The sequence below is a fragment of the Pinus tabuliformis genome, chromosome 3_2 (assembly GCF_031772625.1).
Source record: "Pinus tabuliformis cultivar Carrire ecotype Pingquan chromosome 3_2, CPIR1, whole genome shotgun sequence".
Lineage (NCBI taxonomy): Eukaryota > Viridiplantae > Streptophyta > Pinopsida > Pinales > Pinaceae > Pinus > Pinus tabuliformis.
In genome coordinates, this window is record NC_142302.1 from 131523414 (window position 1) to 131550009 (window position 26596).

General features: G+C 38.1%; 2 protein-coding genes and 1 pseudogene across 2 annotated transcripts; 2 read left to right on the forward strand and 1 right to left on the reverse strand.

The window, feature by feature from the left end:
• Positions 1–1326: 1326 nt before the first annotated feature.
• Positions 1327–18142, reverse strand: LOC149180174 (uncharacterized; annotated as a pseudogene).
• Positions 18143–21523: 3381 nt separating this feature from the next.
• LOC149180175 (uncharacterized) lies at positions 21524–22393 on the forward strand. The gene has a single exon (XM_089413786.1). It carries the CDS (start codon positions 21524–21526, stop codon positions 22391–22393), a length of 870 nt encoding a protein of 289 aa, XP_089269912.1.
• Positions 22394–23510: 1117 nt separating this feature from the next.
• LOC149180176 (uncharacterized) lies at positions 23511–24738 on the forward strand. Its single transcript, XM_089418145.1, has 2 exons — positions 23511–23780; positions 24505–24738. Exons 1-2 carry the CDS (start codon positions 23577–23579, stop codon positions 24685–24687), a joined length of 387 nt encoding a protein of 128 aa, XP_089274271.1. The 5' UTR covers positions 23511–23576; the 3' UTR covers positions 24688–24738.
• Positions 24739–26596: the final 1858 nt, after the last annotated feature.

A 26596-nucleotide genomic window follows, 5' to 3' on the forward strand; every position in this document is an offset into this window, starting at 1 on the left:
TCGATCCCTTTTCTGTTGTAGCCTCTGCCACTTCACTCTCTTCCTCATCAGCCAACCATGTCTCTGGCCTTTCATATTTTCCTGCAACAACTCCATCAATAACTCAAGATGAATTGTGATCTCAGCTTTCTCTTTCTCGTACTCTTCATTAGTCCACTGCTTCAATATGCCATTTGCCTTAGCATCTTTCTCCCTCATTCTAATGTGGTTTCCCTCCGAACCTCTGCTTTCTCCTTTATGACTTTCAGTAGTCATTTCCTTCGCCATGAGTTTCTCACTCATGAGTTGCATCAAGCCTCTGCAACAATAACCTCTCAACTGCCACTTACCTCACCAATCCCTTCCTCCAGATCTGGTCTTTTGGTAATCACCCGGTCCTCTGCTGGAACCTTTTGAGCATTCTCCACTGCTCCTTCAGGCTTTTCTCACCTGCAACTCTTAAGAACACACTTGTCCTTTTCATTCAACCTCCGTTGAATCTTTAGGTTCTGCCACACACCTAGAATCCTCTGTTGGATTCCATCACTGCTCTCAAGCTGTGATCTGCTTCTTCCTGCTGAGATTTCTCCACTATGCCTGCAACCAAATTCTGTAAATAGTCTTCAAACCAGAGTTAAATATCAACTACACAATCTCACCTTTCAAGATCCTGTTGATCTCGCTTCCTTCCTCAACTGCACTTGCATACCTGTGCTGCCATCTTCATCAGTTTCACAATCCGACATTCATTCACCACATGCAATTAACTAAATTAAATTAAAAAAAACTTGAATCCTCTCCCAGAGCTATTCCAGCTCTTCAACAAAACCTTCTGTCTGCATTCAGAAAACAAACATTCTTCAATCTCAACAGAGCCAGGCTCTGATACCAAAAATTGATGCAGGTTACCCTGCAAAACCCAGAATCTTTTTACATCTCATGCGTATACAAATGCATCTTCAATATCAAGCTCCGAAATTCCCCATTCCAGCTATTCCCCAAACACTTTCAATATGCGGAAGCATTTAAACATATGCAATAAAATCATAACCCGACAATCTTCACACAAAGGTTCCTTCATGAATGGAAATCTTTTCCCTGCTAATGGTACGAAACCATACACTCCACAATCAATTTTCCATGGGATTAAACCTAAGCTTCAAAACTTCATGCAGAAGTTTGTCAAACACCACTCAAATATCAAGAATTTAACAAATCGACTCTGTTTCTGTTAATTAAGCACGCCCTTGCCTTTTTAAAACAAACTTGATATTGGTTGAACAGCCAACCCATTCAACGCCATAATAAACCATCGTTTCAGCTATCAATTTAATCTTCGACCAGGTTCAACTTAATCTAAAGCATCAGCAATCATAGTTCCTACGAAATCATCATTTCCAGCCGATATTGAAGCCACAGCTTTAATATCCTCCCGTCCTTTTACAGGTCTGGACTTTGTTTTCAGCGCCTCAACAAGGCCCTGCACAGTTTTATCAATTCCCTTTTTTTAAGGAAACTGGATTGGCTCCTGAACTGACATTCAAAAGTCCCAGCTTTATAATTTCCCGTGCTAAAACAGATGCAGTAGTTGTCCCATCACCTGCTGAATCATTGGTCTTACTTGCAACCTCCCGGATCAAAGCTGCTCCTGCATTTTCCATTGCATCAGGAAGTTCAATAGCACGAGCAATTGTAACTCCATCATTAACAACTTTTGGAACTCCAAATTCATCTAACACAACATTACGACCTCTAGGTCCCAACGTAACCCCAACCGCATCAGCCAATTTGTCAATGCCTATCTGCAATGCAACGCGGGACACCTAATCGAAGGCAATATCCTTTGCCGCCGCTTTCACAACAAGCCGGCTTCTTCTTCCCCATTGCTTCGCATTCAATGCTATCGACCTCGCCAACAGGCACTGTGTCGGTAAGCCCCTTGCTATTCTCTTATCCGACGTACTGATTTAACTCGCTTCAATGCTAACTTATGCAAATAAGTGTCCTCAGCCAATTACATTAGCGTTAAAACACCTTTATAACAGGTTGATCTGTATATAAACACCGCAACTCTCCCCTGTTTTATCTGCACAGCTGTATGATAAATTGGTGGGTTTAAATCGCTCTTGGCAAACTCTTCAAATTTCGATTTCTTACCATAACGCCGATGCAATTTCTATTTGGGATCACCACTTGCCGAAATGATATGTCACGCAAGTTTTGCATAGTTCATATCGCCGATGCCACAATTTTGGAACCGATTCACTCCAAAATTGATTATAATCTTGGCCTCTGGTTTTATTGCAATATGATGGGATATGCAATTTCTCCCGCTCCGATGACAATTACACAGAATCGATACAGCAAACACCGTTTATTTTCCTTTGGCAATATTTTGAAGCAATTGCCACGTTGATGATCTTCGTGTCACTCTGTGTTATCACCCTGTTCCAATAAGAATTCACTCACTCACAATTTTTATGTTAATGACTTTTCCACACGCACAAAATTTGACAGCGCCGAGATTGAATAAAACACAGAATTCATATAATTTTCATAAGAACACACAGACTACCATCATTTCAAACAATTTCTCAGAAAAGAACAATGTCCGAACTTCACAATTCGTTGTATAATGGTGCATTCAATATTTATTAAAATCACAATAAACAGCAGAACAACTCTCGGCCTTTGGCCCAATTACACAGTAAAAATGACCCCTGTCAACCGATACAGTTTACCCATATTCTAAGCTTACGCTCCACACAAAACCTATTCTAATCTACCTGATCTATATTTTTGCCTTCTAAGTTCATTAATCTATACAAATTGAATTGAACTGATTTAGGTTCAAATCCCTTTAATCACTCAACAAAGTCCTCAAATATCTCAACAAAATCCTAAAATCACTCCTGAATCCCTAAGGATCCTCTCTCACCCAAAATTAATGAAACTAATTTCTAAATTAATATTTAGAAAAATCTCCCATCCCTTTACATCCTCCACTGACCAAATATAATTTAATCACTCAAAAGCCTATTAATATTTACATAAATTTAATGTTTTCTCAAAAACATGAGACCCCTTAGTTTTAATAAATACAAAGAAGTTTTCCGAGTCTATGCTCCTACATCACATTGTCTTCACGTGCTTGCACCTAGTACATGTCATGTGTCAAAGTCAAACATTAAGAATGTAAAGTCTATCATAGTATTTGGTTGGCATGAAATTTTATTAGTTTTGTAAATAGGTTTATTTCAATTTTATGCGCTATGAATAAAATGCATTATTTAGAAACGAGAAAAAGTGTGAGGGTAGATTTGATCACTTATTTCAATTGTGTTTACATGGAACTCAATGTACTTTGGTTGATAAATTATCAAAAAATGGACTCTAAAGTTTAGGACTTCAGGCTAGATTATTCTGCTTGAGTTTAGAAATGGTTTTTTTGTCAACATTTTTTTCTTGGATTAGTTTATATGTATTATATGTAATATGTTGAGGCATCCCATATACACGCCCCAACTGCAGGCCATCATAGTGCAAGAGGTTTTTTTATACGTGGTCAGGCTCGTGATAGATCACATAGCCCACCAAGAATTCATGTTCCCCTCATAGACTCTTCCTTTCATGCCAGTCGAAGTGTTAGAGGCAGTGTTTTTGTCTCTATTGATGATCATGCTACATCTAGTGGACCTTCTTCGCCCATTTCAAGTAGACCTCATGCATTTTTAAATCATCTTTAAGCTTTATGTTTTTATGTCTTGAATTTGTCTTTAATTTTTAAATTGTCTTCAAATGATGTGTTTGAATTTAATGTATATGTTATTATGCTTCTAGTTTATTAATTATATATATGTTAAATTATGTTTTTATAGGTCCTCATCAGGACGAAGTTGGGAATCAGAGTGCAACATCGATCCCTTCATGGGATGATGCTACAACTTAGATCACATTAGAGGATGTGACAACCTGTCATACACAGATCACAACAAAGATAGAGAAGATCCCTGCCAATTCACTAACTCATCTTGCATTGTCATTGATGTTGGATAACATGACTAGGTTGATTGAAACATACCAAAGGTCAGGCCCACATAGCCATATATTGCAGTTCATACATAGTGATCTAGGTGGATATTGGTGGCCACCCACCTATTCCACCTAGACTTCCAGTCGGTTTCAACTGTTTCCTTGTTTATTTCAGCATTTACTATTTTTAGTAGTTTTTCGGGTCCTAAACTTCTGGAGTAGTTTTGACCCCATAAACGATGTTTTTTGGAGGTCAACTGCATGCGTAAAATAATATCAATGACCTATGGAAAAAAATTGTATTACTCGGAGAGACCTTTCCAACAAGGTATCATACACACTAAATAGAGATAATATGACCAAGTTACGACCCTGGGAAGTTTGCTACCCAACTAACCCCAACGGGGCCCATAAACTCTTGGTGTTTCATCTCATGGGGTTAGGGCTTTGGTTGTTTACGGTTTCTTCATGTTTTTCAATAACAAATAGGCCCTTGAGCCTCATTGTAACGCAGTTCAAAGGCATGTAGCCACCACATCTTCTCAGAGATAAGCTACCATCGCCTGAACTAGTCTTTTTTCCATTATATTTGTAAGCATATTTCAGTATTTGATATTAATGAAATGAAGTGTTATTTCTGTTGCATCTTTGTATTTATGGTTATATCTATAATTTGTTGCATTCCTATTTAAATTTGGATCAGTGGTATTAGAGCGGTCTTCTCTTTCTCTGTTTTTCTTTCCATGTCCCCAACGAGGTTAGAAGTTAGGGCTTGAACTAGGAAAACCTTTGCAAGACCAACCTCGCAAATCCCAACAGCATCCCATGGTAGAAGAAAAGAAAGACGAGGGGGTAGGAGATCCTATCAAAATCTTGCTCAAAGAAGCCCTCAAATGACAAAGGAACATGATGATGGACAACTTTACCCAGATCCTTTAGCGGCTACCCAGGGGCGACGCATCTACTTCCAGCAACTACTCTGGAAGTGCCACACCCTTTAAGGTACAAGTTAACTTTGACATTTCCATATTTGAGGGTCAAATAGATGTGAACGTCGTAGATAAATGGTTAAATATGCTGGAAGGATATTTTTTTGTTCATGATTTTTCCAGCCGGGAAAAAAATTACTTTTTCTCTTCTCAAAGCCACCCCCCACGTCAAGTACTAGTGGGAAACCTAGTGCGAGAAGAAGGATGAAAGTACGTCCTCACTATTTTCAGCCGCACCCAATTGGGATTTTTTTCGGGACGCCATCAAGGAGCAGTACTACCCTGTGAGGAGCTATGAGGATAAATACATAAAATGGACCACACAACGATAGGGAAGGGACGAATATGTGTCATAGTTTACTAATGTTTTTCATACCCTTCGAATGAAGTTGGGTATTAAGGATTCTAAGAAACATTTGGTAATCAAGTACCGTGGTTGCCTACACAAGTACATCTAGGATGAGTTGGAGTTCCTGGACATATCCTCACTTGGTAGAACGTACTGATACGCTGTCAAGATTGAGAAAAAGCTTAAACATAAAAAGAGAGACTTTAGATCTACGAATACGAAGCAAGGGAAAGGTGCCCCCAAACCGCAAAGAAAAAGGAAAAGACAAGGCGGGGTGACCCAGGATAACCTGTCAAGGCTGAAAGAAAAGAACAACACCACAAAGAATAAGAAGGACACGGGAAAGTGGTGTGAGTTCCATAAGAGCTCCACTCACAACATAAGTGAATGTTGGGCCATGCAATCACTAGTGGTCGAGGTGAAGGCTTCTGAGTCCAACGCATGTTCTAAATCTAAGTGAGAACTCGACAAGGGGAATGATAAAGGGAAGCAGATCATTGATGTGGAGACTAGTGCCACTGTGGCCACCACCAAGATCCAGAAGATCAAGCTTGAATATCTAGAAGAGGGGGAGTGCCTATTCCACTCAAAGATGTGGGTGAAGGGTTCTCCACTGCAATTCATTGTCGACAGTAGGAGTCAAAAGAACCTCATTTCAGTAGATTTTGTGAAGCAATTAGGCTTACCGGCTACAACACATCCGCAGCCATACACCATCGGGTGGCTTCACCAAGGACGAGATATCCATGTTAGCTAGTAGTGTCACCTTCCCGACAGTATCAAACCCTTCATGGATGAGGTATTATGTGATGTTTCTACTCTTGAAGTTTGTGATGTATTATTAGGACAACCATACTTATGGAGGTGGCATGTTTTATATGATTTTATACCTCACTTTGTTAATTTTTCTTTGGGTACTAAGTTATATAGGATACTGGAGGTAGCCCCACCTACCACCATCTCTTTGATCTCTGCTAATAAATGCAGTAAGGTCATCTCCCAGACTGGGAAATTTGTTTTCTTTCTGATTCACTCTCAAAGTAAGGGGAAGGTCATAGCCACGTCCATGGCCCCTGGGAAGGGTTCCTCCAAGCAACAAAAGTAGGTGGATGCGGTCTTGGAAGAATACAAGGACATCTTCTCCTCACCCACAAGGGCACCCATGCATTGTCAAGTCAAGGATTCAATCGATTTGACTCCTAGAGCACATCTGACCAACAGACTGGTATATCGCCACTCCATTCTGGAAAACGAAGAGATCAAGCTGAAAATCCAAGAGTTGCTGCAAAAAGGGCACATCTGACTAAGTTCCTTGCCTTGTGGGAGCTCAATTGTAATGGTACAGAAGAAGGATGGAACCTAGAGGCTCTGCATTAATTATCAGGCATTAAACAAAATCACTGTCAGGAACAAGTATCCAATCCCACAGATTAATGACCCGCTGGACCAACTCAAGGGGGGCAAATATTTCAGCAAGATCGATCTGAATTCTGGTTATCACTTGGTTCCAATAGAGCCCACACATGTATGGAAGATTGCCTTCAAATCCAAGGAAGGCAATTTTTAATGATTGGTTATGCCCTTAAAGTTGAAAAATGCCTTCGCTACTTTTATGAGGCTAGTGGATGACATCTTGCGGCCCTTCACCAACTCATTTGTGGTGGTTTATCTAGACAACATCCTCATCTTCAACAAGAGTTGGGAAGAGCACTTGCAACACATTCAGCTGGTTTTTCAAACCCTTCAACAACACAAATTATGTGCCAACTTGGAGAATTACACCTTTGGCATGAACCAAGTCCAATACTTTGGGTACATCATTGATAGTGTGGTGTGCATGTGGACCTGACCAAGATCCAAATCATTCAGGATTGGCCAGCCCCGACCACTCTAACAGAGCTTCACAACTTTTTGGGCCTTGCAAATTTTTATCGGAGGTTCGTGTTGGGATTCTCCCATATCACTTGGCCTTTGCGTCAGATTACTAAAGGTGGGGCGAAAGCAAAGCTTTCCTAGTCTGAGTCCCAACAAAAGGCATTCCTCTACTCTGCATCCGTACTCACAATGCTAGACCTGCAACAACCATTTGAAATGGAGACAAACACCTCAGGTTAGCTATTGGTGCAGTCCTCTCCCAGCACAAGCATTCAATGGCCTATCATACTGAGACACATTCCAATACAATTAGGAAGTATTCCATCATGCAGGCTTGCCGAGAGTGGAAGCACTACATTCTAAGGAAGGAGAGGGTCATCCACAACAATCACCAACTTCTTCAGTTTATATAAACACAGGGGAAGTTGAAGAACGATTGCCATTAGAAGTGGTGTACATATATGAAACAATTCCACTTGAACATTAAATGCAAAAAGGGTGGCACCAATCATGTTGCAAACTACCTCAGTCGACCCCTAGTTGTAGCATTGATTACTGTTCTCAACTCTTGTGGTCACAAGACCTTTGGATGGTTGCAACTATACAAAAATGATCCAGAGTTCACCTCCACATACCAGATGCTAGTAGATGGGAAAAAAGTTCCTGATTTCCACCTCTAAGATGCATTATTATGATACCTGGGCCACATTTGTGTTCCTTCAAGTGAGCGTACCAAACTGATTTTGGAGGCACACTACAGTCGGACCGCAGGACACTTTGTGTGGATAAAATTGTGGTTGTAATATAAAAATACTTCTACTGGACCAAACTCTGATTGAATGTTGGGAAATATATCAAATCCTACACTGCCTGTGCCATTGCCAAGCCATCCATCAAGAAGCAAGGCCTGTACACTCCTCTGTCTACTCCCAATCAGTCGTGGGAATCCATCTCCATGGACTATATGTCTGGCCTCCCTTCTACCAAACATGGTAATGACTATGTATTTGTGCTCATGAACAAATTTTCTAGGATGGCTATATTGGCATCCTGTAAGAAGAGTATCACAACAGAGGACACTGCCAAATGAACGAGTATGAGTACATTTTTTGATCCCATAGACCATTATATCAGATCGAGATACCAGGTTCCTGAGCACATTTTCGTTAATCCTCTCGATACGATTGGACACCAAGCTCACGAACTCGAATGCCTTCCATCCCCAGACTGATGTCAAGACGAAGGTCATTAACAGGATGATAGTTCACTTACTCCGCATGTACAAAACCAAGCATCCTTGAACCTAGGATGAGACTCTTCCATATGTGCAACACAATTATAATAGATATCTCGATATCTCGGTTGGTCACAGTCCCTTTCAAGTGGGTCTAGGATTTTAACTGTTGTGTCTGATTGATGTTGCCATGCCTTGGGTGACTAAATGGATAGAATCCACACACGTATCATCTGAGGTAGATAAAGTGACTAGATTTATTAAACGCATCCAACACATGAGCCAACAGGTTCACAACATCCTGGAGAATTCAAATTCCAAGTAGAAGCAATGACATGAGCAACATCAGGTGCCACACAAGTTTCAGGTAGGCAACAAAGTTTGGTTGCATTTGCAGAAAGAATGCCTTACCGGAGCCCATTGGAAGCTCAGACCACTCCAGTATGGTCCTTACACCATTACCAATATTGTGGGAGACAATGATTTTGAGCTCGTCATTCCCCCATTCCTTGGTCTACACCCAGTGTTCAATGTGGACTGCCTTGGACCATACTTCCCACCATTACTAGACACATCAAACATTGCAGAATAGCTCACACCAACAAATTTAAATCCAAAATGCATGGAATAAGCCACAACTGATCATATTATGGACACACAGGTCAAGGACACTTGCCAGTAGAAGATCCAACTATATCGAGTTGTCAAAGTTGGCCAACTCCTGCACCAAGGCAAGTGGCTCACCAGGGACCAGGTTCAACAGAAATTTCCTCACCTCATGGAGGCTCTGCACGCAATGGGGACTATTTCTTACTGTGGGGGGGGGATTATCTAGGTGGATATTGGTGGCCACCCACCTATTCCACCTAGAGCTCCAATCAATTTCAATTGTTTCCTTTTTTATTTCAGCGTTTACTATTTTTAGTAGTTTTTCGGGTCCTCAACTTCCAGAGCATTTTTTATCCCCTAAATGGTGGTTTTTTTAGGTCCACTGCAGGCCCATCTTTGTGGGCAAGGGCCTATAGAAAAAATTGTAGTACTCAAAGAGGCCTTTCCAACAAGGTATTGACGTGCCAAATGGAGATAATATGACCAAGTTACGACCCTGGGAATTTGACTGCCCAACTAACCTCAATGGGGCCCATAAACTCTTGGTGTTTCATCTCTTGGGGTTAGGGCTTTGGTTGTTTAGGGTTTCCTCATGTTTTTCAATAATAAATAGTCCCTTGAGCCTCATTGTAACACAATTCAGAGGCATGTAGCCGCCACATTTCGTCTCAGAGATAAGCTACCATCAACCGAGCTAGGCTTATTTCCATTTTGTTTGTAAGCATAGTTCAATATTTTATATTAATGAAATGAAGTGTTATTTCTGTTGCATCTTTGTATTTATGGTTATATCTGTAATTTGTTTCATTCCTCTTTAAATTCAGATCACATAGGGTCAGGAGGTATAAGGTTAGAGGCCCAAATTCTTGGGAGGTGATGAAAGAGGCCACCAAGGACATTGATGTTCATGGGGAGTTGTTCGACATCCCTCTAAATATCCCTGGTAGAAATAAAGGTTCAATCCCACTGAAACATTTTAGTAATGTTCATGTAGCCCCTTTCGTGTATGATATATTAATTGGAGCTTGGGGAAAATTCCCCAACCATGACCAGGTCACCATTTATTTTGCTTAGCATTTATATGCAGAGTTTTTGTTACATATGAGGTCAGATTACACTGATATCGAATCTCATTTTTATGGTACTGGCATGGGACATACCTATGAGTGTGAGGGCGATCATAGGGACCCTGGGCATGTACCCCCACCTCCAATATTCTTGCCAGTACCGTCTTGGAGCTTGTTATTACCAATAGAACTAAAGGATTTGTTGCAACTCAATGGCGAGATGCAGGAGACTATTGCAAACACCATGTGGGTGTCATTGGCTAGTGCAGTGTTTTATTTGATGGAGAGATTAAGAGAGCACCACCACTATCTCGTGACCCACAAGTTCCCTTATATGATGATGGATTTATCATGAGTTTACCCTTTGAATAGCTTTTGACACATGCATATATGTATCTTGATGCTATTCATGAGACTTGGAGGGTGCATGGCCTGCGTGACACAGACCAGGTACATATATATACATAAATTTTGACTCTTATTGTCAAATTATGCATAATTATTTATAGTAAAATTTCTAGTTCATAGTAGATTGCATAATTTATATTAATAAGTTCATGATAACATGTATACACATCCTAGCTACATGGATGAGCTTACGAGGTCATCCAAGGGGGAATTTGATTAGCCCAGGCATCCTCAACCATAACACATTTCCATGGATTCTCCTCCACCTCCACCTCCACCTTGTATGTTCACTAATGTGGAGGAGATTAATTATGTACAACCACATGGACCAATAGATTAAATATCTACAACCACATGGACCCTTAGTTGAGGTAAAATGATTTATTCCTAATATTTCAACATTTTATTTTTTTAGGTTACATAAATATGCTAATTAATTTGTAGACTAATTACAATTTGTCCTTTCCACTGTGTACATAGGCCCATATGCAGGGTGTTGTTGATGCCACTATTATGTGGATATATGAGTGGGATGTTGGGTTTATAGGCACTAATAATGCAGGTCCATTGATGCAAGCCCAAATCATCAAGACACAAGCAAGTGAGCACCAAACCCATATTCATTATTAGACCCCCATCCTATTGGAATTGTATTTGGACTTGACTAAGGTTAGTAGAGTCATGTATATATGTAATTAAAAATGTGGTTCAATATAATTTATTTCCATATTGTCTATTTTTTACAAATAATTATCTAAATAATTTGAATTTGAATGTGCTATAATATTGCAGTACCATGTTATGGACACTTATCTTGCATGTAGAACTCATATAGGAGTTCTAGTGGTACTTAGAGTGTCATAGTTTGTATATTTTCTGGCTCATTTCATATGGCATATTCACATGTGTGACACTGACTTTGTATATTGTCATACATGGACAATTTATGGATGTACATCATGGACATTATTTTAGTTTATCGATGCTTATTATTTCAGTTTATGGGTGTTCATGTGATATTTGTAATTTGCATATACTTTCATATGGATAGTTTATTGATACATGTATTCAGTGTTTCCATTTATGGATTTGTATTAATCTTGTTTATGGATTCTCATTTTTAAGTTTAAATGGATCTGGTAAAATTATTTCGCTAATTTAATAATTTTTCTATATACTATAACTTTTACTAGTAAAATATATGTTCAGTTTTGATTTCTAGTTTCATAGACTAAGGAAAAAAGTATAATTTTAAAAGTTATGATGCAGGTCACTTTGATACTTAAAATGAACTAAAATATATCATGTATTGATTTAATATTGAGCATGGAAATAATTCCAATCATGCTTCATATTGGCTTGTAGAAAGTGTCTTTTAGTGCAATCAACATGTGTGTTATTACAATTCAATTTTAAAAATAAATTATTTGAACTATAAAGTCATATGTATTATCATATATGTGTGTGTGTGTGTGTGAATTTTTTTGTGACCAACCCATATACCACTGCATGGCCAACTTTTTAAAAGTATTTCAATCAATTTCTTATCTCAAGGTTCAATTACAAAACATAAATATGATTAAAATAATTTTTATTCAATTTTGATATTAAAAGATGTCATGTAAACAACAAAAGGTTTTGTTCAACATTATTTATTTTGAGATTATCTACAAGAGCTTAGTTATAACATGATATAAGTCAATCGTATTGAAATTTAATATAAAGGTCAAACAACAATATATGGCAACATTTCTATAATTTTATATAATGGTATCAACTTTCCTAAATTTACAAGTAGTTATCCAAGTATTTTAATCAATTCCTTATGATGGAAATTTAAGTTTTATTCAATTTTTAAAAACTCAAATATGATGGGAATTTCTCTTCTTCCCTCTCTCCCCCTTCCATCTATATCTCTATCTCCCTTTGTCTCTCCTTCTTTATCTCTCTATATCACCTCACAAACATACACATTATTTCTCCATATCTATCTATATCTCCCTCCCTCTCCCTCTCCATCTTTCTCTCTCTTCCCCTTCTCTCCGTCTATATCCCCTTCTATCTCTCTTCCCCTTCTCTCCTTTGTCTCCATTCTATCTCTCTTCCCTCCTACTCTCCTCTCTCCCTCGCTCTCCATCTCCGTTGTCACCTCCTCTCTCTCTCTCTCCATCTCCCTTGCCACTCCCTCTCTCTCTCTCCACCTTTCTCTCTATATGTCTTTATTCTTACCTCTCTCCCTCTCCCCCTCCAACTCCATCTCTCTCTCTCCCTCCCTCTCAATTCCTCTATCTTCCTTTCTCTCCCACCTCCCTAAGTTTCTCCCCCACACCACTCACTCACTCACTTTCTCATTCTCAAGCTTTTTCCCACAACTCTGTTGATTATCTCCCTCCCTCTCTCCTTCTCTCTCCCCCTTCTCTCCATATAGAGTCCTACTTTGTCTTTCTATCTCGCCCACAAACATACTTGCTCTCCTTCTTTCTCTCTCTCTATCTTGAACTTCTTCCTTCCTTATCTTTTCCTCCAACTCCGTCTCTCGAGTTCCCTCTCTTTCTCAGAGACTCTCTCCTCCATTTCCACTTCTCCATCTTTGTGTCTCCCTCACTCTCTTACCCTTCTCTCCCACTCTCTCTCACTCCATATTTCAAAAATTTTAAAACACTTTGACTATATATATATATATATATATATATATATATATATATATATATATATATATATATATTGATTGATGTCATACAACAATTTTATTTTTTTATATAATACATATTTAAAATGCAAGATTTCAAATGTGTGTTGTACATTCACCTGGAGGGAAAATGATAATTTTCCATGGAAATATTATCTAAAATTTTCCAAAATATTAATGTTCCAACTACCTCCATCAAAGATACATAGAGTGCTTCATGTCTTCCAATTGAAACTATTTAGGTTTTATTTCTTTAAAGGTAGCTTTAGGTTATGATTACTTCAAGATTTTAAAAATATTATATATTTTATTATGTTAGATTTATAAAAAATAAGTTAAATAAAATTAGTAACATATATATTGAGTGAGCTTGTATGACTCTTTTTGTGTTAATGACTCTTTTGTTGATGCCTATGGCATATATCAACCACATTTATTAATGTGGTTGTGCTAGTATATATTATAATATAAGAAATTTTATATTATATTAAAGTTAATAATATTATATTAATCCAAAATTAATAAATTTAATATTAACATTAAAATATATTAATATTAATTTTTTTATATTAATATCATTTTATCATTTAATTTAATATAATAAAAATAATATTCTTTTAATATTAATATTAAATTTAATAAGGTTTTTACATGAAATTATAACAAAAATTCTAATAATATTTGGAATTTTAAAATGAGGTAAAAGTTTAATTTTAGATTACTTCAAAAAAAATTATAGAGGCTCGATCGAGCCATAGCGCTCGATCGAACTCTTGTTAACCACATAAATGGCTCGATCAAGGGTTTATGAAACCCTTGATCAAGCTATTTAAATTTCAATTTTAGGCGCTTGATCAAACGCTTTAAGCACTCGATTGAGCCTCTTAAGTCCTAAAATCAACAATTTCAACACTCCATCCGCAAAATTTTATACAACTCCATTTTGTACCCTAGCAGACTTAGGGCTAAATTTGTCCTTAGGTGGCAGAGTTTATCACGTTGAATTCATGAAGGAATCCTCTATCTAATGGCATATGAGTTTGACATTTTTGAATTGATATGATATTTTTCATCTAATTTCTTTTAAACATAACACTTGAAATTTGTTTGAACTATTTTAAAGCGGTTGAATAAAAATTCAATATCGTAAAATATATACAACTAAAAAATTTCAAAAAATACCACTATCTTTGTTTACGAGTCTTCTTCAAAAGGGTACTGTTGTTTTTTCAAATTATTGAAATAGTTGAAAAAAAATTATGCGAACACATGTGTTTGAAAATGCAATTGAAATATTACTTCGCCAACTTCGAAAAATAATAAAAAAAATATATTTTTGCATTTTTTTTTATAATATGAAAAACTTAGCTCTTTCTATGTAAATCATGCTACGTGAACACATGCATACCTCTTAAGATGTGTGAAAAATTGAAAGGACAAGAATTTCATTTAATGGAAAATTTACATATTATACAACACTAAATAATTTTGCAAAAAATACCATTAGGACAACAACAAAATTATCCACAATTGGTATTTTTACACCAAATCAAAATTCAGAATGCTTATATGAATTCTGAGGGCTTCAATTTGATAAAAGAGGAAAAACTTGAAATTTCATTGCCACATTTGGCCCAAAAGTGTAACCCATCTTCATGTTTCCACCCTAGTAGGGAATGTTAAATAGAAAACATCATAGGGTGTCTTTAGATTCATCAAAGATAATTTCTATTTTTTTACCTTCATTTCTCAAAAAATTATTTTCACACTAACGCAACTTTAACTAAACATCCTTTAGGTAGGCCATGGTGTCTTGAATCTTGCCAAAGGAAAGAGGATTTTGAGAAATTAACTTTTTCTCAATCCATATGTCCCTTGTTGACCTTGTTGAAAAATATTCAACTTCTTCTATAATGGATTCATAAATTCAATATTATTGGTAGAAAAAGAATCTCCTTGAAAATGTATGCCATAATGACTCATAGAACTTCATCCTTCTTTCCATTAAGAGAACTTGTATATTCATTATTATTATGGTCTAAAACCAAGATCTTAAAAAACTTACCAAAATGATTTTCTTTCTAATAGTGATTCCATATCCTATGCACACATGCCATAGTTATGACCATTCAAAATAGAGTACAAGCTTAAAACCCACTATCACTCTACAAAACCATAACCCAATCTACAATTTGAATCCTAAGTCAATATATTAATGACATCTAACCCAACAGAAATGCATAAACAATCAACCACTTCTAAAACAACATATATATAATAGGCTTTCGTATTTAACCAATAACCATACTATCCTGTTAAAGAACCAAAAACATTACAAAAATGAAAAATAATAAATTCTAAGAAAAAATAATATTTATAAAAACTAATATAACACTAAAGCACAAAGAAACATAACTCAACATATAAAAAATATTATTATAAAACAATATATAATATCATCCATATATAACTAAATTCATAACTAACTTCTACCAAATAAAAAATATATAATAAGCATTTATTACCATAAATATACATGTCTAACTATTCAATCTTAATATACACTAATCAACATAATTGAAAAATCAATAACCTCTAAAGCAAGCCAATAACCAAGCTTTCATATTTAACCAATAACCATGCTACCATGTTAAAGAACAAATAAAGAACAAAAACATTACAAGCAACATATATAATGGACTTTCATATTTAACCAGTAACCATGCTACCGTGTTAAAGAACCAAAAACATTACAAAAATGAAGCGCAATAAATTCCAAGAAAAATTAGTATCTATAGAAACTAATATAAACACTAAAACACAGAGGAACATAACTCAACATATAAAAATTATTATTAGAAAACAATATATAATATCTTCCCTATATAACTAGATGCATAACTAACGTCTACAAAATAAAAAAATATAAACCATAAATATATATCTCTACCTATTCAATCTTAATATACACTAATCAACCTAATTGAAGAAACCTAATTAAGAAACTATCAATTGATTATTCAATTAACATTCAGCTAACTACTACATTACACTCACCATTTTAATCAATCTAGAAATGAGAAAATTCCAACCTTTCTTCTTAGAGTCTTTGGTGTTTCAACCTAATCCGCTGCGATTATATTTGAAAGTGTGCCTACGTAGAATGCTTTATATTTAAAAGAGTAATCATAATATAGAAAATAATTACGAAATGCTATATTTTTGAAAAGTGAGATGCAAAGGTTTGGATGAAAAAGGTGGTATGCCATTCGTTCATCATTTCAATCCAGTCCCCTTTCCTCATGAATTAAAGAGAGACTCGATTTACTTTGAATTGAAAAATAGTTTGACTCATACTTTATATGTAGCTTATTTTTAAAAGGTTTTTATTTTTTATTATTTTCTAAAATTGACCCAGCCAAAACTCAACTTAAATATAATAAATAACTTTAAGAATTTCATTTATTGGAATTTACTGGTGGATATTATTATCAAGTTACTAATGAGATATTATTATTAAGATTGAGTAAAATTTATTGGATAAAATAACTATTGCATTTATTGTGAATATTATAATTAAAATTGTTTAAAGTTTATGGGATAAAAAATCATTACATTTATTGGAATCTATTTGATTGTATAAAACTTAAAACTTGGAGATCTTTAAAATAGTTTATTTTTTCCAAAAATAATTTCTATTCTCAATTCTTAATCATAATATTTAAACTTAAAACTCACTTAAAAACTAAACCTTATTCAAACCAGCTAATCTACCTCTTCAAACCGACTAATCTACCTCTTCAAACCAACTAATCTACCTCTCCTAAGTTTCTGTATTCAGGGTAATTTCTATTCTTAATTCTTAATCATAATATTTAAACTTAAAACTCACTTAAAAAACTAAACCTTATTCAAGCCAGCTAATCTACCTCTCCTAAGTTTTTGTATTCAGGATTATGTGATCCATAATGAATTAAGCAAAGTCTTTCCATAGAAATCACATCAAAAAAAATGACCAAAGCATTTCGAACCAACAAATATGGTTTATTATTAAATTTTATTTTCACCCATTTAAACCATCGAAACTTTGTTGTTCTAGTTGTGGGTTTTGTTATATAAGTATATTCTACTAGTTGTGTCACCCACTTTTTGTAAGTGTAACTGCACGATTTTGTTTTGACAAAATTAATGGGGTCTTCAAGTTTCAAAGGAGGAGATATAGATAAAACAATTGTTTTGTCCTCCACCAACAACATGGCAACCATTCACCAGAGGGGTAATCCAGGGCTCAGAAATGCAGGCCCGGATCCATCTAATAACCTCTTGACCAAACTCGAACTTATGCATCACATCAAAGAGGAAATTGTGACAAACATGATCAAACGCGTTAGCTAGATCTAGCTTAACCACCATACCTTTTTCTTTCCGCTGTAAACTAGAATGAATGGCCTCTTGCACGAGGATTATATTGTCCATGATCTGCCTACCCTGAACGAACCCCCCTTGATTTTCAGGTATAATAGAGGGCAAGAGGACCTTCAATCTGTTGGCAATCACCTTTGTTATGATCTTGTAACCAATGTTGCATAGCGAAATCAGACGAAACCTGTTAAAAGTGTTGGCACCCTTCTCCTTTGGGATGAGGGCAAGGAAGGCAGAATTCATGCTACCACCAATTTTCTGGCAGATATGAGATTTTAAAACCATTCTATGCAGGTCCTTTTTCACTATTTTCCAGCAGACTTGGATGAATCTGGCTGTAAAGCCATCCGGACCAGGAGCTTTGTCCGGCTCCATTTCATACAGCGCAGCCTTTATTTCCTGTCTGGTAACTTTAGCTTCCAACTGGTGATTCATACTTAAAGAGATCTTGGAGGGGATAACATCCAAGAACCTTGAGCCCTGACTCATAACCTCGACTTCACTATAGAGTTTCTCAAAATGGGAGAAGGCAGCCCCTTTGATGCTTGTGAAGTCCTTGTGGGTAACGAGGTCTTCCGTTATTTCAATATAGAGTTAAAGGACCTTCTAGCTTGGGTTTGCTTGTGGAAGAATGAGGTATTCCTGTCTCCCACTTTCAACCACAGACTACAAGATTTCTATCTCCAATATTCTTCCTCTTGCAAGCAAGCTTTATGGAAGCTTTGCTACAAATTTCCTTCTTTGGCTATAGTTTCCTCCGAGGGGGGTTCCTCCTCCATCTGCAGTTGGTGCTTCCCGAGGGAGGCATGGGCCATATTCCTTTCATCAGTCGGATTAGGAAGAGATTTAGCCAGCCCTTCAGGACAACCTTTTCTCTTCTTAATGTTTCCTCCCACATAAAAAAGGGAGACCCTGTGACAGGTTGATTCCAACTTTCTTTAACCTTATCCATAAAGTCTGAATGCTTAATCCATAAAGGACTGAATCGAAAAGGGATGGGCCCAAGGTTTCTGTGCGCTGAGAGCTCCAACCTTATGGGTTTATGATCTGAAATACTGCATGGCAGAATGAGCATCCTAGCTTCTAACCCAAGGAGAAGATAGGAACTTTGAACAAGGAATCTATCTAATCTCGCAGCAATATGGCCAGGACCAATTCTTTTATTTGACCAAGTATACTTACCTTTCAAGGGCTTGATGTCAAGAAGATCCCAATCTTGCATGATGTCCTCCACCCATTCCCTCGTTGGATCCCTTATTGAGCTGCCTCCTCGCTTCTCGGAAGGGCTTAAAGTTATATTTAGATCACCTGCAATGATAATATTTCCCAGAATTTCTTCCTCAGCCATGAGTTTGATTGAGTCCCAACACTGCTTCTTCTCCCCTGCATTTACCGGCACATAAACATTGAAAAGGCTAAAGGTCTCCCTTGTTTCTCGGCTTATGAATTGCATAAGCTGCCAGTGAGTGTTTTGTTTTCCATTGACCAATTCCAGTGAGCTCCCAGCCCTCCCGATGGTCCTCCGGCTGAGACAGCCTACCCTCCACTTTTCCTCCAAAGATTCCTGCTTACACGGAGGAAGATCTTCTCCTCCAATTTGGTCTCCTGGATCAGTAGTATATCTAGGGTCTCTATCCTAATCAAGCTTCTCATAGCTTCTTCTTTTTTCTTACTCCCCAACCCCCTACAATTCTAGGAGACAATATTCATTATCTACCTTTCTGAGATTAGGTGGCCCCTTTGAGGCCTTGTCCCTGACTTCTTGTAACCTTTGGTGTTTTTGCTAGAAGATTCTCCAGCGTTGGTTGACCGCCTTCGAGCTTGTCTTTATATGTTTCTTGCTCTCTTTTTTCCCGGTTAGTTTTCCTTCCTCTTGTCGATCTGCGGGACAATGTTTGAGAGTCGCCTTTTTCTCCTTCCTCCTCAAATTCTTTCGAATCTTGTTCTTCCTCTTCCATCTCTGTAGCCTTTCCCTTAGGGCTTACTGCTGCACTCTCGCCTTGCCTAGAATTTTCAAGGACCTCTTTCTCATTTGCCTCCTTCTGCTGTTGTCCTGTTTCTTGCACTTCAACTGAGGTTGAGAAAAGGGGCTCGAACACATTCTCTTGTGCCTTTGGATGTTGTCCTTGGCTACTAGAAGGAGGTTGCTGCCCTTTTCCCTTTGTAGCTCCAGGAGGGTTTGAGGGCTTGGGGTTAGTCCTTGTTCTTTTGACCTGCTTCCAACCTTCTTCCTTACCTTGCACCGCCTCTTCATTTTTGGTACAGTTCTTGGCGAAATGTTCGTATTCCTGACACTTGCGGCACTTGAATGGGAGCTGCTCATAGTCAAGTTTTTGCACATGAGTCCAACTCCCTACATTTATCTTTATGGCCTCCGACAGCCCCACTTCTAGATCCACTTCGACACAGATCCTAGCGCAGTCGTATTGGTCCTTAGTACCTGCACGATCTATGAATTTTCCCAGCGCGTTGCCTATATGTTTAAGGGAATCCCAGTTCCAGCAGTGCACAGGAAGGTTCGAAAGCCTTACCCACACTGGAACTGCCGATGGAATGTCTTCAGCTGGATCAAAGTCGGGAGTCCATCTATTCAAATAGAGACCTTGAGGGCCCATAAAATATGGCCCATTCCTGAAGATTAGATCCTTGTCTTCTTTTGAAATAAACTCGAACAGAAAATAGCCTTGCCCTAGAAAGTACGAGGTGACACTTTGCTTGATTAATGGCCTCCAGTTCCTGCAGATCCAGGCTTCCATGGCTTTGGGAGAAGGCCAAAGGCTAGTGAACTGTCCTACCAGGGCCCTCTCTGCCAGTGACAAAGCTACCTTAATCGGTCCCTCCGGAGGAAGGGAAACCACCGGAATGTTTTCCAATTTTTTGACAAACTTAGAAGCATTCGATTTTTTCTTGACTGGCATCGAAGCCAGAAGGGTCTTGAACGCAGCATCTTCAACAGAAGGGGAGGACGGTTGGGAGATGGGAGGAACCTAGGATGAGCCCAACTCATCCATGGCAGAGGAGGCTAAATATCCAACAACGATCTCTCCTCAATATCCAAATGTTTGGGCTTCGCTGGTTCTACTAATTGGAATTGACTCATCTATTTGGGCCTTCCTATCTTCCAAAGGAGTCTCTCTAGCAAAGATTGGCTCCCGATGGTTGAGAAATTCAAGAATAAAATCCAGTCTTGGGGCTTCTCGTGGCTAAATCTTGTTGGGAAGACAATTCTTATTAAATCTATTCTGACCAACTTGCCTATTTCCAATTCTCAGTCATGTTGGCACCCATCAACATTCTCAAGAAGATGGAGGAGTGGATTCGTAGGCTTTTCTGGAAGGGTGGCAAGCAGAATGACAGGAAGATCCCCCTAGTCAGTTGGGACAAAGTTACTAAACCTCTACTAGAAGGAGGTCTGAACTTCAAGGACCTGTGGATACATAATATTGCTATGGGGCTAAGATTCTGTGGAGACAAATAGCCCCAAAGCCTGGTTGGGCTCAAAAGGCACTATGGAAGAAATATTTCAGGGACCATAGGTTACAGAGCTTGGATGATCCTACTCCCACCATTAAAGGATCTCAAATTCATAGGCTTTGCATGCAAGCCTTACCACTGATACAAAAGCATTCCTTTTGGATTCCGGGCAATGGCAAGCTCATCAATATCTGGAATGACAAAATTATGAACGAAGAACCTTTAGGTGTTGTCCAAGAGCTCGCTGAGCTCCGAAGCTGGACGTTGAACAATGATATTAAAACTTTGTGGGATATTTCTAGTTGGAAGGACAATGCGTGGGCAGGCTAGAAGAAACCACAAATTCTGATTGCTCTTGATCAGGCGTGGTCCTTCCTGTTGACAAAGCTGAGAGGAATGGGCCTGATTAATACCAGGAAACAAGATAAGAGAGGCTGGGGCTCTCAGACTGGTTCTTACACAGTTGCGCAAGGCTATGCACAACTCAAAAAAATTCCCCATGTTCCTTGTTGCCCTGTGACTTGGAGAGGTCTTTGGAGGCAGAAGTGTGTGCCGAAAATCGATTTCTTCAACTGGTTATTGTGTCACAACAACATTCTAATAGATGACAGACTTAAGAAGAAAGGCTTCCTGGGCCCTTCTAGATGTGCCCTTTGCTTGGAAAACGAGGAAAATGCCTCTCACTTATTGATTGAATGCAGGTTCGCCAAAAGTATTTGGGAAGAGGCGATTTCCCCATGGGGATCTACAGTTACTCTGCCCAACACTATTACTAGCTTCTTTGCCAATTGGGCTCACCTCTATCCCAAGAAGTTCCCCAAGAACAAATGGTTCAAGGCAGCTTGGCTGGCCTATCCGAAATTCATCTTCTGGCACATCTGGCTAGAGCGCAATCACAAAATTTTTCAAGAGAAAGTGCAGAATTGTAAGCTTGTTTTGTCAAAAGCCAACAGCCTGCTCAAGGAGACTCTTGGTGAGAAGTTTGGGAAGCTGGAGAATAAAAATCTAAGTCCTCAAGACCTGGCGTGGGGGAGTGTGCTTGGTCTCCAGTATTCTGATGGTGAGAGACAGTATAGCACTTGGAAAGACTGGCAGATTAGGCTTGCTGAGGGCGAATTCCACATGTGGCTCCAAAAGCGTGCTAGCTCCTCCTTGTTTTTTGACGGGGCTGCCAAAGGCAATCCGAGGATTGCTGGGGCTGGAGGTGTCACCAAGAATGCAGATGGCAGCATAGTAGTGTCACCAGGAATGCAGATGGCAGCATAGTAGTGTCACCAGGAATGCAGATGGCAGCATAGTAGTGTCACCAGGAATGCAGATGGCAGCATAGTGAACAGGTATGCCTGGGGCTTGGGTCATAGTACCAACATGCAAGCAGAGGCTATGGCCTTGTTGTAGGGCCTTAAGCATTTACAGGATCTTGGTATTGAGAAAGCCATTATTCTTGGTGACTCCCAATCCTTGATTAGAATCCTCGTGGATAACACGTTCCCTCATGATTTCCGGCTAGCAAGAGTGGTTACCAGAATAAGGAAGCTCGTAGGCTCCTTTCTTCAGGTGAACTTTTTTCACGTTCTTCGACAGAATAACAAGGAAGCGGATGTGGAAGCTAATAAAGTTGTCCTCCTTCCTGTTGGCACTCGGATAAGAGACGGGGTTGAAGATTGGGATCTGGTCCGTTAATTCTGTTTATCATGTTCTACTATCTTTTACTTTTGGGAAAATTCGGGAAATCGACTCGTCTGACGGTGTTAAGAAGACCCAGAACATTAAGACTATAGTAATAGTTTATTTATCCGTTGAGGACCGCCAATGCTTGGGCTATCTGAATGTAATCTGCCCGCTGATTTTGACTATCTTTTAATACAAAGTATAACCGATTTTGTTAAAAAAAAAAAAACAATGTGGCAACCGGTTATCTAATTTACTAGTTCATCATAAAATTTTAGTAGACATGCTTACCTCACCCGCTCCGCCACGTCTAGAAAGTGAGCATCTCCATTTACGTTTTTCAAAACAATAATCAATGTTTGTTGCAGATATTTCGCAGATGTGGATATGGATTTGATTTGCATGGCCCAAGACTCCAGTGACAACGACAGAAACAAAACGTATTCTAAGAGGACGGCCACGTTGTGACTAATGGAAGTTGGAACCATTTAATCACCACAACACACCAGCGCAGGCTAGGATTTGAATCAACGTGCATGCTTTCCTTCGACCAGCAGAATCGTGGAAAAATAGCAAGTTTGTGATTGGTAGAGGCACCGTCTCCAGTCACGTCACTCTCAGCTTATCCCATAAGCAAAGGCTATATAAACAAGCCCTGCCCATCTCATTTCTCACATCTCATCTGCATTCTGCTCTGCTCTGCTAAACCATTTCTATTATTTTTCTAAGAATTTTGTGGGTCACGCTAGTCCTGTTTTCGCAATTTTTGTTGGAGAAGATGTCTGAGGAAAAACAACACCACCATCTGTTCCACCACCACAGGGAAGATGATGAGGAGCAGGTGCCCCAGAGCGTAGATATGTATGGTGAGGGGAATGCTCAGTCTTATGAATACGACAACGCGTTGAAGGAGGAGAAACATCACAAGCATATGGAGGAATTGGCTGAAGCGGGAGCACTAGCTACCGGAGGCTTTGCACTCGTAATATCTATATAACATCTCTATTTTTATATCTTAATTTTCAATATAACATCTCTATTTTTATATCTTAATTTTCAGTCATACGAGACCTACTTTCTTTAATATGTTTTCATCATACAATGGCACTAGCTACCCGAGGCTACCAGGCTATCGAGTTCTTAATATGTTGGGTAGTATAGGTTTATGTTCATTGTTGTGGATAATGTACTTGTTTCAATCTAACTCTGGGCAAATATTGCCCCACGAATTTATATTTATGGCTTATTAGATTTGGAAATATTGCTTGGGGCACTCTTAATATCTATATAACATTACTATTTTTATATCTTAATTTTCAGTTCTTTGAGACCTACATTCTTTAATATGTTTTAATCATACAGGGAATGACAATCCCATGCTTATGCTTACGTTTATTACAGGGAATGACAATCCCATGCTTATGCTTATGTTTATGAGCAGGGTAATGGATAAATTGAGGATTCAGAATATTTTAGAATTTGATGATTTGACTAGATGGGAAAAGATCTTGGAATTTGATAATCTGACTATATCTTAGAATTAGATGGTCCCACCTCTTTCTTAACCCATACATCTTAGAAATATTCCAAAAATTTACCATCATTAACCTAAATTAAAAAAAAAAAAAAAAACTGACTTGTAAGTTTTAAATTAAGTTTTGAATTCTGAGTAACTGTTGTTGGCATGTACATGTAATGGTGTGCAGCACGAGAAGCACGAAGAAAAGAAGGATCCAGAGAACGCTCACAGGCACAAGCTTGAGGAAGAGCTTGCAGCAGCTGCTGCAGTGGGAGAAGGGGGTTACGGTTTTCATGAGCATCACGATAAGAAAGAATCTGAAGAGGAAGTTGAAGAAGTACACGGGAAAAAGCATCACAACTCTTTCTAGCTGACCATTGTCACTTGTGCATTTAAATAATATTCTCTTCCTTTGTAGCTGATCACGGTCACCTTTAAATAATGTTGTCTTCCTCTGTCATTTGGATTTTATGTGCTATTGTTATTAGATTCAGATAGAGCTGAAGTGAGCTGATACTTCACTCAGTCTTGCTTGTACCTTTTAGATCGATAAAGCTTGGATTATCTCGTTCTGTACTCATTCTCTCTCTATATAAAATTTAATCGTATGCACGGCTTACAGAACTAGAATTTGCTATTGCATGGAGTTCTGCTTCGTGCATCATCGTTTCAAACACTTGCAAAAATTAATGTACTAAATGAATTAATCAACTTACTAAAATCCAGACAAGCTATTGTAAAAAGGGAAACGAATCAGGGAAAATATGGAGGGGAGGGCAGAATTTATGCTACAATCCAGTTTATTAATAAAGCGATTCTTTATATATTTTTGAATTGAAAACCATGGGATTTTTTTATTTTTTTAACTCATTTTACCTCTTTTTTCAGGATGATAAAACATACATTCATCATTAATAATAAAAAGTAGTTACATTTACCTTCGAACCTCTGTTCTTTACCAGGAGAAAAAAAAAAAAAAAAAAACATTAACTGTCCCACTCTATGTTTACAGAGGACTATCTACTATTTTCTCCAACTGTGCCTGTGGTCTTTAACAATATCCATATAGTGTTTTCTAAACTCTAATCTGTTCAGATCATTACAGATTCAATAACGTTCAAAAACTCAAAAAAGTGACAAATACCGAGATTCTTTCATATCTGAATGTCTCTAGACCGTTGAATGAGGCCATTCCCGTACTCAGTGACTTGTTCTTCCCCGCCTCCATACTGCATCCTTCTTTTGACTCTCCATATGCTACCTGATTTCGTTTTCTATAATGTGAGAGAAAGTGATCGTCTTGAAAGTCAAGATTAACATTCTGATCTCCTCAAGACTCAATCAATGATGACGTTAGGATCTCCCAAGATATCAATCCCCTCTATTTCGAGTCACTTGACGCAAAAGATGACTCCCCACTTGACTCCCCCACAAAGTCAAGAGCTCTGCTTTATTATTAGATTCAACTCCTCTCGACCAGCAAAAGTGTAGAAAGTGTCTTGGCCTTAAAAACTATAACTGCCACATGCCTTGAAAAACGACACTCCATCAAATAGCCAGACAGGAAGATTAGAACAAATATCCTTAAATCGACAGCTGCTTCTTGTGATCTTTACCCTCGCAGGCCCATTCTCCAAATAATAGGCCACCACCTTGTTACAAGTTCTCTTAATGACGGGTGCGACCTATTAAAAAATCCAAGCATTTCTGGCCCTATGTTCATCACACTCTTTTAGAAGATCTGTTGATCGCATAAATAGTACATACCACTGTTTCTGGCCAATACTCATTAGACAATTTTCTTTCAACATTCTTCACCATGTTCATAATTGTCATGTTCTTTCTCTCTGCTACACCATTCTGCTGCGGTGTGTACCTGGTTGTAAACTGTCTTTTGATCCCATGTTGTTTGTAATAATCATGGAATTTCTTTGAGTCATATTCTCCACCATGATCTAAGCTCAATACCTTGATCTATCGATCACTTTGGTTATTTGCTAAGGCTTTGAATTCTTTGAACTTTGCAAAAGTTTCAGACTTCTGCTTCAAGAAGTAAATCCAAGTTTTTCTACTATAATCATCAATGAAAGTAAAGAAGTAACAACTTCCACCAATCGATTTTGTCCTCATAGGTCCACACAAGTCTGTATGCACTAGCTCAAGAGGTTGCTTTACTCTGTATCCAACTCCTTTTGGGAAACTTTCACGGTGTTGCTTTCCCAAGATGAAACACTCACAAGTACTAGCAGATTCTTTGATGGGAGGTAATCCTTTGACCA